This window comes from Anolis sagrei, chromosome 11, assembly GCF_037176765.1.
Source record: "Anolis sagrei isolate rAnoSag1 chromosome 11, rAnoSag1.mat, whole genome shotgun sequence".
In the NCBI taxonomy this organism is placed as follows: domain Eukaryota; kingdom Metazoa; phylum Chordata; class Lepidosauria; order Squamata; family Dactyloidae; genus Anolis; species Anolis sagrei.
In genome coordinates, this window is record NC_090031.1 from 4,150,904 (window position 1) to 4,164,523 (window position 13,620).

A 13,620-nucleotide genomic window follows, 5' to 3' on the forward strand; every position below is an offset into this window, starting at 1 on the left:
ATTCATATAATATAAATATATATTACATGTAATATTACTAATAATATTACATGTAATATAAATATATATTGTATGTCTATTGTCACATTATTATTGTTGTTGTTATATTATATTAATAAGAAGTAGTCAAGCCAGCTGTCAGTCATCTATGAACTTTATTCGATGTTGGTATTGATTTAGCCTGGAATTGCATTAAGTAATGATTGGAAACAGATGCTCAGGACGAACTTTGTAAAATTGCATTGGCCTTTTTTGCTGCAGCACCACGCTCTCGACTCCTGCCATCTACTAATACTCGTAGATCCCTTTGAGATTCTTTCGCACATCTATAGGAGAGATATTTGCATGGATTCCATCCTCGGGTGGCATTGTTCCCCCTTTCCCCCACTTTTGCTCAATCACTTTGCCCCCCTTTTTGCTGCAGAGGGTCCCATTGGAGGAAGAAGAGGAGGAAGAGGAAGAGGGGGAGGAGGAAGGCTTCTTTGAGCTGCTGAGCAGGTTCCAGAGGCACCGGATGGAGGACCAGCGCTGCCCTTGGGAGGAGGAGGAGGCGGAGAAAGGCCGTAAGTCCACATATCCCCATTATTATTATTATTATTATTATTATTATTATACTCATATTTATCATTATATTAACTTTCCTGGTGGGGGAGGGGAGTCATTTTTGTGCATGTGCTGCATTGTCATTTGGGGCGGGGGTTATGAGTGATGGTCACTCATTAGTCTGGTTAGGGGTGTAGTGTCTAAATTTGGTGTTAATTCGTCCAGTGGTTTTTGTTACGTTAATCCTACATACGAACATTACATTTGTATAGATAATATTATTATATTATATTATAATAATATAATGTAATGTAATAATATTATCTATATAAATATAGATATTATTATCTATATAATATATGTTAATCGTAATACTAACATTACATTGTTATTTATATAGATTATATTATTATATTATATTATTATAATATAATATAATGTAATAATATTATTTATATAAATATAGATAATATTATTATCTATATAATATACATTAATCCTACATACGAACATTACATTTTTATTTATATAGATTATTATATTATATTATATTGTATTATAATATAATAATATAATATAATATGATGTATTAATATTATTTATATAAATATAGATAATATTATTATCTATATCATATACGTTAATCCTACATACGAACATTACATTTTTATTTATATAGATAATATTATTATATTATATTATATTATATTATGATATTATAATATAATCCATGCTTCGCACTTTAACAACACAACCATTCAATGCTAAGGCTTCCCGCCAAAATGGAACTGTAGAGGAGAGTCTACTGAACAGGTCAGTACCTGCCACATATGTTGCTTTAGCTGCATTGACCGACCGTCTGTGTAGGGTCTTATACTTTACACTTTAACAACACAACCATTCAATGCTAAGGCTTTCCAGCAAAATGGAACTGTAGAGGAGAGTCTACTGAACAAGCCAGTATCTGCCGCATACCAGTACTGCCATCGGTTGAGGAGTTACGAAGGTGGAGGCATTACTTTTCATTCAACCCTTGTACTTCTTTCTCTATCTCATTCTGTCTATATCAATCTCTCTATCTATCTCCATGACTCTATCTGTATCAATCTCGATCTATCCAGCGATCTCTATCAATGTCTCTATCTACTTCTAGTAGCATTCTCTCCTGACATTTTGCCTACATCTATGGTAGGCATCCTCACAGCCTCAGGCCCTTTCCTTTTCCCCCCTCAGCCGCTTAAGCGGCTGAGGGGGAAAAGGAAGGGGCCTGAGGCTGTGAGGATGCTTGCAGGCAAAACGTCAGGAGAGAATGCTACCAGAATATGGTCATACAGTCCAAAAAAAGCAATATTATTAATATCGGTTGAGGAAATGGCTCAAATGTTGTGTGGCAGAGTGGGCCTAACCTGTGACCCTGTTTCCCCGCAGCCCCCTCCTCCTGCCCCCCAGCGGTGCCCCCCTCCTCCTCCCCGCAGACGGAGCAACTCTTGGACCTGATTGCTTGCTCTCAAGGCCGGCGTTTGGAGGACCAGCGGGCGCCCCCTTCTTCCTCGGGGGGAGGCGGCCTCCCGGGGCTCCGCCTCCCTTTTCTACACAAGGAGGAGGAGCCTAACACAAGCCCCGCCCACCAGGACCCCGGAGGAAGCAGCAGCAGCAGTAGTGAGGCCTTCTTCCAGATGCTGATCAAGTGCCAGGTATGTGCAAGGGAGGGACAGCAAGGCCACAGACACCCCCCAAATCTGGCCCTGCCCCTCGGGGACCTCCTCTGGGTGCAGTGAGGGAGGGGAGCAGAGAGACAGAGAAATATATCTATTTCTATCTCTATATTATTATTATTACTATTATTATTATTTTTATTTTTATTATAGATATTATTATTATTATAATTTTATTTATTTTTATTATTATTGATATTATTATTTTTTTATTTTTATTATTGATATTATTATTTATTATTGATATTATTGTTGTTGTTGATTTTTATTATTAATATTATTTTATTTTTATTTATTTTATTATTATTATTATTATTATACCCCGTTTTATCTGAACGCGGCTGAACATAAAATAATCTATATATATAGAGAGAGAGAGAGAGAGAGAGAGAGAGATAGAAATGGACAGAGAGACAGAGTAATGGGAAGATAGAAATATTTACTCTATAGATATAGAAATAGACAAATAGAAATAAAGAGACAGGAATAGTTATAGAAAGACATATCTATGTAGATATATAGAGAGCACCCAGTGGTGCAGCAGGTTAAACCGCTGAGCTGCTGAAGTTGTCGACTGAAAGCTCACAGGTTTGAATCCGGGGAGCAGGGTGTTTCTCAACCTGGGGGTCGCGAGGGGGCTTCAGAGGGGTTGCCAAAGACCACCAGTATTTTCTGTTGGTCATGGGGGTTGTGTGTGGGCAGTTTGGTTCAATTCCATCGTCGATGGAGTTCAGAATACTCTTTGATTGTAGGCAACTACAACTCCCAAATATGACACAATCTCCCCTAACCCTTCCAGTATTCAAATTTGGGGGTATCAGGTATTTGTGCCAAATTGTGTCCAGTGAATGAAAATGCATCCTGCATGCCCAATATTTACATTGACTATTCATAACAGGAGCAAAGTTACAGTTATAATATAAAAGAGAGTTTCATCTATGCTGACGATCGTGCCATCACCACTCGAGCAGGGAACTCTGAAATAATAATAATAATAATAATAATAATAATAATAATAAACTTAATTTATAACCTGCTACCATCTCCCCAAATAGCAAAGTTACAGTTATAATATAAAAAAGAGTTTCATCTATGCTAACGATCGTGCCATCACCACTCAAGCAGGGAACTTTGAAATAATATGAATAATAATAATAATAATTTTATTTATAACCTGCCACCATCCCCCCAAAGCGGACTCGGGGCAGCTAACATGAGGCCAGGCCCAAAATAATACAATATAATAAAGACACAATAACAAAATACAACATAACAAAATATGAAATAACAAATAAAAGATGTAGGAAGGAATATGTGATGGTTGGGGGTCACCACAACATGAGGAACTGCATTAAGGGGTCGCGGCCTTAGGAAGGTTGAGAACCACTGCCTTTTGGGGACTCCCTCCCTCCTTTGGGGACCCCCTTAGGCCCCCCTCCCCAAAGGGATGCTACTCGGGGCTTCTTGGTCTTCCTCCCACCTGACTCCCTCTTCCTTCCTCTGTGCAGTCCTCCCGCCTGGACGACCAGCGCTGTGCCCCCCCTCCGGCCGCGTCCCCCCCTCCTCCTTCTCCGCCGGACGAGGACTTCTTCAGCCTCATCCAGAGGGTCCAGGCCAAGCGCATGAACGAGCAGCGGGTGGACCTCCCTTCCGCAGCCGAAGAGGAGGAACAAGAGGGTCTGGACGCGGAAGGACCCTCTTAAAGGCGGACGCTCCTTTTCGTCATCTCCAAATGAGGACCATCAACAAAGGGACTTGGGTTTGCGCCCCAAAGGTGGACTTTTGCGCCTCTGACCACGGTCTTGTTTTGAACCCAACGGGCAGATGGGGGGAACCTCAAAGGGCAATCTATGCAAAGCAGAGAGAGGGATGATAGTCTAGGCAGCCACAAAGGCCGCTCAGGATCCTGTGATGGACCCATCCTGGAGCAAGGCCTCGGGTGTCAGAGATAGAGAGAGGAAATAGGTGAGAGCAGATAGATAGATCAATATGTAGGTAGACAGAAGAAATAGAGGAGTAGAGGAAATATATAATAGGTAGGTAAGAGCAATAGATAGATAGAGGAAATATTTTATTACAGTCCATAGGTATATAGAGGAACCAAGATAGGTAGGTGTATGTATGTATATATAGGTTCTTGTGGGATTTTTTGGGCTATATGACCATGTTCTAGAGGCATTTTCTCCTGACGTTTCGCCTGCAGGTAGTGAGATCTGAGGATGCTTGCCATAGATGCAGGCGAAACGTCAAAGAGAAAATGCCTCTAGAACATGGCCATATAGCCCGAAAAAATCCACAAGAACCTAGTGATTCCAGCCATGAAAGCTCTTCAACAATATGTATATATATATATATATATATAGAGAGAGAGGTAGGTAGGTACGTAGGTAGGTAAGAGCAATAGGTAGGTAGGTAGAGGAAATATTTTATTACACTCCATAGGTATCTAAAGGAATTACAGTCCATAGGTATATAGAGGAATCGAGATAGGTAGGTGTAGGGGTATGTATGTATATGTATATATATATAGAGAGAGAGAAAGAGGTAGGTAGGTAAGAGCAATAGGTACGTAGGTAGGTAGATATAGAGGAAACATTTTATTACAGTCCATAGGTATATAGAGGAATCGAGATAGGTAGGAGTATGTATATATATATATAGAGAGAGAGAGAGGTAGATAGACAGACAGACTTGGAAGGGGCTCCAAAGGTCATCCAGTCCAACCCCTAATAGATAGATAGAGGAAATATTTTATTACAGTCCATAGGTATATAGAGGAATCGAGATAGGTAGGTGTATGTATATATATATATAGAGAGAGAGAGAGGTAGATAGACAGACAGACTTGGAAGGGGCTCCAAAGGTCATCCAGTCCAACCCCTAATAGATAGATAGAGGAAATATTTTATTACAGTCCATAGGTATATAGAGGAATCGAGATAGGTAGGTGTATGTATATATATATATAGAGAGAGAGAGAGGTAGATAGACAGACAGACTTGGAAGGGGCTCCAAAGGTCATCCAGTCCAACCCCTAATAGATAGATAGAGGAAATATTTTATTACAGTCCATAGGTATATAGAGGAATCGAGATAGGTAGGTGTATGTATATATATATATATATAGAGAGAGAGGTAGATAGACAGACAGACTTGGAAGGGGCTCCAAAGGTCATCCAGTCCAACCCCTAATAGATAGATAGAGGAAATATTTTATTACAGTCCATAGGTATATAGAGGAATCGAGATAGGTAGGTGTATGTATATATATATATATAGAGAGAGAGAGGTAGATAGACAGACAGACTTGGAAGGGGCTCCAAAGGTCATCCAGTCCAACCCCTAATAGATAGATAGAGGAAATATTTTATTACAGTCCATAGGTATATAGAGGAATCGAGATAGGTAGGTGTATGTATATATATATATATAGAGAGAGAGAGGTAGATAGACAGACAGACTTGGAAGGGGCTCCAAAGGTCATCCAGTCCAACCCCTAATAGATAGATAGAGGAAACATTTTATTACAGTCCATAGGTATATAGAGGAATCGAGATAGGTAGGTGTATGTATATATAGATACAGAGAGAGAGATAGGTAGGAGCGAGCGGTAGGTAGGTAGAGGAAATATTTTAATACAGTCCACAGGTATATAGGGGAATCGAGATAGGTAAGTAGGTGTGTGTATGTATGTGTGTGTGTGTGTGTATGTATGTATATGTGTGTGTGTGTATATATATATATATATATATGAGAGAGAGAGAGAGGGAGGTAAGAGCAATAGGTAGGTAGGTAGGTAGAGGAAATATTTTAATACAGTCCATAGATATATAGAGGAATCGAGATAGGAGAATATATATATATATATATATATATAGGTAGGTAAGAGTGATAGAGGAAATATATAGAGAAGTAGAACAATAGAGAGATAGGAATTAAATAGGTAGATCAATCAATGGAGAAATAAGGGTGTTTTCAAAACAAACTGGATGGCCATCTGTCGATAGGGATCGGATGGTGCCTTCAAGGAGTATATATGTAAAGAGGTAAGTACAGTAATAGATAAATAGAGGAAATATATAGAGGTAAAACAATAAAGGAAACAGATCAATAGAAGAAACAGGAATTAAATAGATCAATTAATGGAGGAAATAAGATAGAGGAAATATATAGTTAAGAGTGATAGAGGATAATTAGTTATGAAGTAGCAATGATAATAAGTTATGGTTGGGGGGCACCACAACATGAGGAACTGTATTCAGGGGCCATGACATTAGGAAGGTTAAGAAACACTTTTTTATTACTATTATTGTTGTGTCAGGAGCAACTTGAGAAACTGCAAGTTGCTTCTGGTCGGAGAGAATTGGGTGTCTGCAAGGACATTGCCTGGATGTTTTTTTTTTTTTGATGTGTTACCATCCTTGTGGTAGGCTTCTCTCATGTCTCTTCATGAGGAGCTGGAGCTGATAGAGGGAGCTCACCCAGATTTTAACTTTGTCCTGCCGGCACAGGGGTTTAACCAGAAACACTGAGATAGATAGATACACAGGGACAAAGATAGACAGAAATAAATATATATATATATTGATAGAAGTGGAGCCCCCCCGCCCCCACTTCTTTCAATATATATATATTTATATATCTATATATACAGGGATTTATATATATATACAGAGTATATCTAAACCCCTGTGCTGGCAGGACTGAGAGGCCTCCCTCAAGGATGGCAAAACATCAAAACATCTGGGCGTCCCCTGGGTGCAAGGTCCTTGCAGGCAGCCAATTCTCTCACACCAGAAGCAACTTGCAGTTTCTCAAGTAGCTCCTGACACGGCTGTGCCAAAAAAATAAAAATAAAAAAATAAATTAAAAAAACCCCACCCCGCCCCCAATTAATTAATTAATTAAATAAAACAAAGAAACCAGAGGTATGTGTTGAGTTTTTTATTCAAGAGTGGAAAAGTGGGGCGTCCCTTTTCAAGAGGCGTTTTCAAAACAGAAACTGGATGGCCGTCTGTCAGTAGGGATCGGATGGTGCCTTCAAGGAGTAGAATTGGATGACCTTTGGAGGTCCCTTTGTACTTTGGAGGTCCCTTTGGACTAGGAGTATGTGTGTGTGTATATATATGTGTGTGTGTGTGTGTATATATATATATATACATATATATATAAATAATCCTAGTCCAAAGGGATCGCCAAAGGTCATCCAATCCTACTCCTTGAAGGCACCATCCGATCCCTACTGACAGATGGCCATCCAGTTTGTTTTGAAAACGCCTCTTGATATATATATATATATATATATACACACACATACACACTATATACAAATATAAGATATATATAAATATAATAAATACAATAAATTGTTATATATTGCATTATACTATATTTATATTATGTGTGTGTGTGTGTGCTGTGTGTGTGTCTATATTATAATTATAATATAGCCCCCGGTGGTGCAGTAGGCTAAACCCTTGTGCCGGCAGGACTGAAGACAGACAGGTCGCAAAGGTTCAAGTCTGGGGAGAGTGTGGATGAGCTCCTTCTGTCAGCTCCAGCTTCTCATGCGGGGACATGAGAGAAGCCTCCCACAAGGGTGAAAAAACATCAAAACATCCTGGCATCCCCTGGGCAGCGTCCTTGCAGGTGACCAATCCTTTCACACCAGAAGCGAGTTGTGGTTTCGCAAGTTGCACCTGACACAACAAAAAAATTAAAAAATTAAATTATAATATAAATTCTAGTCAAAAGGGATAAGAAATATTATGTTATAGATTGCATTATACTGTATTTATAATATATATTTTACATATATATACTGTCTCTCTCTCTCTCTCTCTATATATATATAAATAAAATTGTATATATATATTTATATATTAAAAAATCCTAGTCAACCTCCAAAGGGATAAGTATAATAAATTATGTTTATGATTGCATTATACCATATTTATAATATATTTATAATAATATAAATACATATTATATTTCTATTATCATGATGATATTATAATTAAAAACAATGAAATAAAGGAATTGTTAAATACTACATCTCCATGTGATTTTTGGCTCACGTTGTGCTACATAATATGCAGTCTATACTCTCATTACCTTTCAGTCCAATGGCTTTAATGTCCTCCTTTTCCTAATGGCTTCTCTGCTGTTGCAACTGGGCTTTTCTCTGATTGACAGCTGTCTGTCTGGAAAGAAGGTGGGGATCAGTGGGGTCAGGAAGGAAATATTTCCCCTTATATATATATATTTTACACCCAGCATTATTATTCCTTCAGGAGACTCATCATTATCATTACTATTATTATTACCCACAGTTTGACCCCTACACGAACTCCCATGAATCCATAATAATAATAATAATAATAATAATAATAAAAAACTTTATTACCTGCAGTTTGATCCCACATGAACTAGCATGGCTCCAAAATACTTATACTAATAATAGTTAATACCCACAGTTTAACCCCACATGAACTGCCATGGCTCATTATTATTATTATTATTATTATTATTGCATTGTCGAAGGCTTTCATGGCCAGAATCACTGGGTTGTTGTAGGTTTTTCCGGGCTATATGGCCATGTTCTAGAGGTATTTTCTCCTGACGTTTCGCCTGCATCTGCCTAGATGCAGGCGAAAAGTCAGGAGAAAATGCCTCTAGAACATGGCCATATAGCCCGGAAAAACCTACAACAATCCAATTATTATTATTATTATTATTATAAAAACAACAAGATGAGTCCACAGCAAACAAGATCTCTCTGCTGGCTGTTGTATTGAATTACATGTTGGACACTTCCCAAGTGTCCAGGACTGTGATGTATTAGCTAATAATAACAATGTGTGCAGATACCAGTAGGTGGTAATATTGTCAGGACCAATTGTTTTTAAGTGCAGGCCAAGGTCTTGAGGCACTGCACCCATTGTGCTGATCGCCACTGGGACTGCCTTGACTAGCTTGTGCCAAAGTCTTTGCAATTTGATTATTATTATGATTATTATTATGATTATTAATCTGTTGACTAGCTTGTGCCAGAGTCTTTGCAGTTTGATTATTATTATTATTATATTTATTATTATTATCATTATTTATATGCAGGGTTATTCTTGCAGGAGACTCCTTCAGGTGACTCATCATTATCATTACTATCATTAATTACCCCCAGTTTGTCCCCCACATGAGCTCCCATGACTCCATGATGATGATGATGATGATAACAATAATAATAAATCTTTATTGCCCGCAGTGTAATAAAGTGCCATGGCTCCAAATAATAATAACAACGACATATTACCGAAGTCTTTCCGCAGCTATCAGGAGCCCTTTTCTCCATCGTTTTCAGACTTCTGGGGTTCACTCAAGAGGAGCTCCAAGGCGCCTTCGCCGACGACCCGCTTCACCGTTTCCCCTTTGGCCGCAAGGATTTCTTCAATGTTCCTGGATAATAAACAATATTAATAATAACAATATTAATATTTATTCCCTGCTTTCCTCTCTCAAGCGAGACCCAAAACCATTTTTTAAAAAAACCCACAAATTTGAAATCTGTAAGTTGCGCTTTGGTTGGAAAGTAGTATTATAAACAATATTGTTTACATATTTTTTTCAACTGAATTATTATTATTATTATTATTTCTATGTCCTTATATGTTCATATATGTGAGGAGAGGCGGGCAAGAAATAAAACTATTGTTATTTTTTTTATTAATACTGTCACAGTAAAAAGAATACAATTAAAAATCCACAAACACAAACGCCACCCCAAAAAAGACCATATATTAAGATGTTGTTGTTGTTCATTCGTTCAGTCGTCTCCGACTCTTCGTGACCTCATGGACCAACCCACGCCAGAGCTCCCTGTTGGCCGTCACCACCCCCAGCTCCTTCAAGGTTATATTAAGATACATAATATATATATACATAATATACATATTAATATATTAAGGTTATATTAAGATACATAAGGCAATTATTAAATGTATAAAATAATAGTATGCATAATAATAATGATAATGATAATAATAAGCGTAATGATTATTTATTTTTTCCTGACTCTCCTCATGGCTCAACACAGTTAAAGCACACCACCATAAAATACATATATTAAAATACATAGGGCAACTGTTCAATATATATATAAATAATAATAATAATAATAATAATAATAATAATAATAATGGGCTACAGGAAGCAGGACACACTGCTGAATAACCAGGGCATAGGCGGTAGGACAACTGGAAGCAAAACAACTCCCAATGGTGATCGGCACACTGGGTGCAGTGCCTCAAGACCTTGGCCTGGACTTAAACACAATCAGCACTAACAAAATTACCACCTGTCAGCTGCAAAAGGCCACCCTACTTGGATCTGTATGCATATCTGTTGATACATCACACAGTCCTAGACACTTGGGAAGTGTCCGACATGTGATACAATACAAAAGCCAGCAGAGTGTCTGCTGTGGACTCATCTTGTTGTGTTTCTAATAATAATAATAATTACAACAACAACAACAACAGCCAGTCAACAACAACAACACAAGCCAGTCAAGGTGGTCCCAGTGGTGATCTTGTCTGCTGTGGACTCATCTTGTTGTGTTTCTAATAAAATAATAATAATAATAATAATAATAAATAAATTCTATAATAATAATAATAATAATAAATAATCTGCACAAGCCAGTCAAGGTGGTCCCAGTGGTGATCTTGTCTGCTGTGGACTCATCTTGTTGTGTTTCAAATAATGTATCTGTTGAGTGTTCAAGTGGTGCTAAACCACATTAGTTTCAGAGCGTAGACACTCACCGCTTGCCCTCCAAATCCGAGAACCAGCCCAAATTGTCGGCAATAACATGGTGGTTTTGGCATCCGGGGCAGGTGACAATGGCTACTCCGTGGTGGTAAGCCGCCTTGGAAATGCTTTCCGTCGACCGTGAACCACAAACCTAAATAATAATAATAATAATAATAATAATAAGCAGTATATTAAGCTCACCCCATTCACAGCAATGGGAAAAGATGCTACTGGGGTGCGAAGGACTCTTTGCAATCCTCACAACACGATTGTGTTGTTTTCTATTTGAGTGCATCTCCACTATAGAACTAATGCAGTTTGACACCACATTAGTTCCATACACTGTAAATAATTATTATATTATCTACATTGTAGAATATTATTAATATATTGACATTGTAATATACTTTAATTATGATATGCTCATTGTAAAATATTATATGATTATCTAGTATTATATAATATCTACATTGTAGAATATCATTATTATATCTCCATCGTAAAATATTATATCATTAATATTATGTCAACATTGCAAATTATTATTATAATTCTATTATTATTATTAATTATTATTATATGATTATACTGTACAAATGCATCCCTTCAGTGGAACCGTAACAGAAATAATAATAATAATTAAATATAATAAATATTATATTAAATATTACAATAAAATATTAAACATTATGTTGACTAATATATTACATGAATAACATATATTAAACAATAAAATGATTTTAAATACTATATTAAATACTAAAATATTATATGAACTAATACAATATATTAAGTATTACATTAAATAAAATAGTATTAAATATTATATTAATTTGATATAATATATAATTACTATAGTAATATAAGATATATTAACTAATAAAATATAATAAATATTACATTAAATAAAATAGTATTAAATATTATATTAATCTGATATAATAATTATATATAATTAATACTCAATTACTATGTTAATTTAAAAGATATTAACTAATAAAATATATTAAATATTACATTCAATAAAATAGTATTAAATATTATGTTAATTATATATAATATACAATTAATTACTATAAGATATAATAAACATTACAATAAATAAAAATAGTATTTAATATTATATTTATTATATATAATTACTATATTAAGATAAGATATATTAACTAATAAAATATAATAAATGTTACATTGTATTAAATATATTAATTATGTATAACTACATTAATTTGAAAGCTATTAACTAAATATATTAAATGTTACATTAAATAAAATAGTATTAATTATATATAATATATAATCAATTACTATATTAATATAAGATATATTAATTAATAAGATATAATAAACATTACAATAAATAAAATAGTATTCAATATTATATTGATTACATATAATTAATTACTATATTAAGATAAGATATAAAATATAATGTTAAAATATTGTATTAAATATTATATTAATCATGTATAATTACTATATTAATTTGAAAGATATTAAGTAATAAAATATATACCTTTAAAAATAGTATTAAATATTATATTAATTGTATATAATTAATACATAGAATAAATTATATATAGTTAATATTTAATTAATTACTAATAAATAATATATAAATATATAATTAAATAATAATATAAATAATAAAGTATTATATTATAATTACTACTGGCCATTTTGTCTCATAGTATTGGTGGGGCTGGATGTCCATCCGGGTCCTTTCCAATGAGGAACCGCCCCTTAATGGTTCCCCGCCTCCACAGAGTCGCTAGGCCCCATTTCGCGCATCCCCACGTACACGCACCTTACACGTGTAGACCAGCGTGTAGCGTGTCGCATCTATCCGAAGAGCCTTCCCGGCTTCTCGCCCGCTAAAGCTTCTCCTTCCCCGGAGGCCCAGCAAGGAGGATGGAGCGAGATGGTTCCGGATTCGGCTCGCCGTTAAGACGCAGCGCCTCAGAAGCAAACAGCAGGCCGCCGCAGCCGCCATTTTGACCGAAGACCGGAAGAGGGAGGAGCTTCCGTATTGCTTATAAGGAGGAGGCGGGACGAACCGAGAAGCGGCCCAATAAAAATAGCGCAACTCAAAAAACAACCAATGGGCCGTCACCTTGAATATGGGCGTCTCAAGAAGGGACCGCCATCTTGATCATGGGCAGGAGGCGGGGCAAATCTGGAGACCGTCCAATAAAAATAGCGCGCCTCAAAAAAACAACCAATGAGTCGCCGTCTTCACTGTGGGCGTCTGAAGAACAAACCGCCATCTTGATTATGGGCAGGAGGCGGGACAAGTCTGGAGGCCGTCCAATAAAAATAGCGCGTCTCAAAAAACAACCAATGGGATGCCGCCACCGCTGCGGCTAGAAAGACACGGCCGTTATCTTTCTATGGAGAGGCGGGACAAGCTTTAGTGACTGACCAATAGGGGATGGCGCCCCTCAGAATGAACGAATGGGCCGCTGCGGCCGCCATTTTAACTGCGGGAAACCATAAGAGGGAAGAACTACACAGCGCCGCCATTTTTAAGTACGAAGGAGACAGAAGCTAG

General features: G+C 36.6%; 2 protein-coding genes across 6 annotated transcripts in view; one reads left to right on the plus strand and one right to left on the minus strand.

Annotated features, from left to right (window-relative positions):
* The window catches only part of GPSM1 (G protein signaling modulator 1), a 29,026-nt gene extending 25,063 nt beyond the window's left edge, over positions 1-3,963 (plus strand). The window contains exons 12-14 of the mRNA XM_060757489.2: positions 425-563; positions 1,972-2,237; positions 3,767-3,963. Coding sequence (XP_060613472.2) covers positions 425-563; positions 1,972-2,237; positions 3,767-3,961 — 600 coding nt within the window. The 3' untranslated portion in view covers positions 3,962-3,963. The remainder of the gene's footprint in view (positions 1-424; positions 564-1,971; positions 2,238-3,766) is intronic.
* On the minus strand, positions 139-13,091 carry DNLZ (DNL-type zinc finger). 5 transcript variants are annotated; one of them, XM_067471809.1, is made up of 5 exons: positions 12,877-13,091; positions 11,081-11,220; positions 9,571-9,713; positions 8,373-8,461; positions 139-326 (listed from the first exon to the last, which is right to left on the minus strand). In XM_067471809.1, exons 1-3 carry the CDS (start codon positions 13,060-13,062, stop codon positions 9,590-9,592), a joined length of 450 nt encoding a protein of 149 aa, XP_067327910.1. In that variant the 5' UTR covers positions 13,063-13,091; the 3' UTR covers positions 139-326; positions 8,373-8,461; positions 9,571-9,589. The 5 variants fall into 5 exon arrangements, with proteins under 5 accessions (XP_067327910.1, XP_067327908.1, XP_067327909.1 ...); XM_067471807.1 differs by lacking the exon at positions 139-326 and adding an exon at positions 448-533; XM_067471808.1 differs by lacking the exon at positions 139-326 and adding an exon at positions 3,401-4,106.
* Between the last annotated feature and the right edge of the window lie 529 nt (positions 13,092-13,620).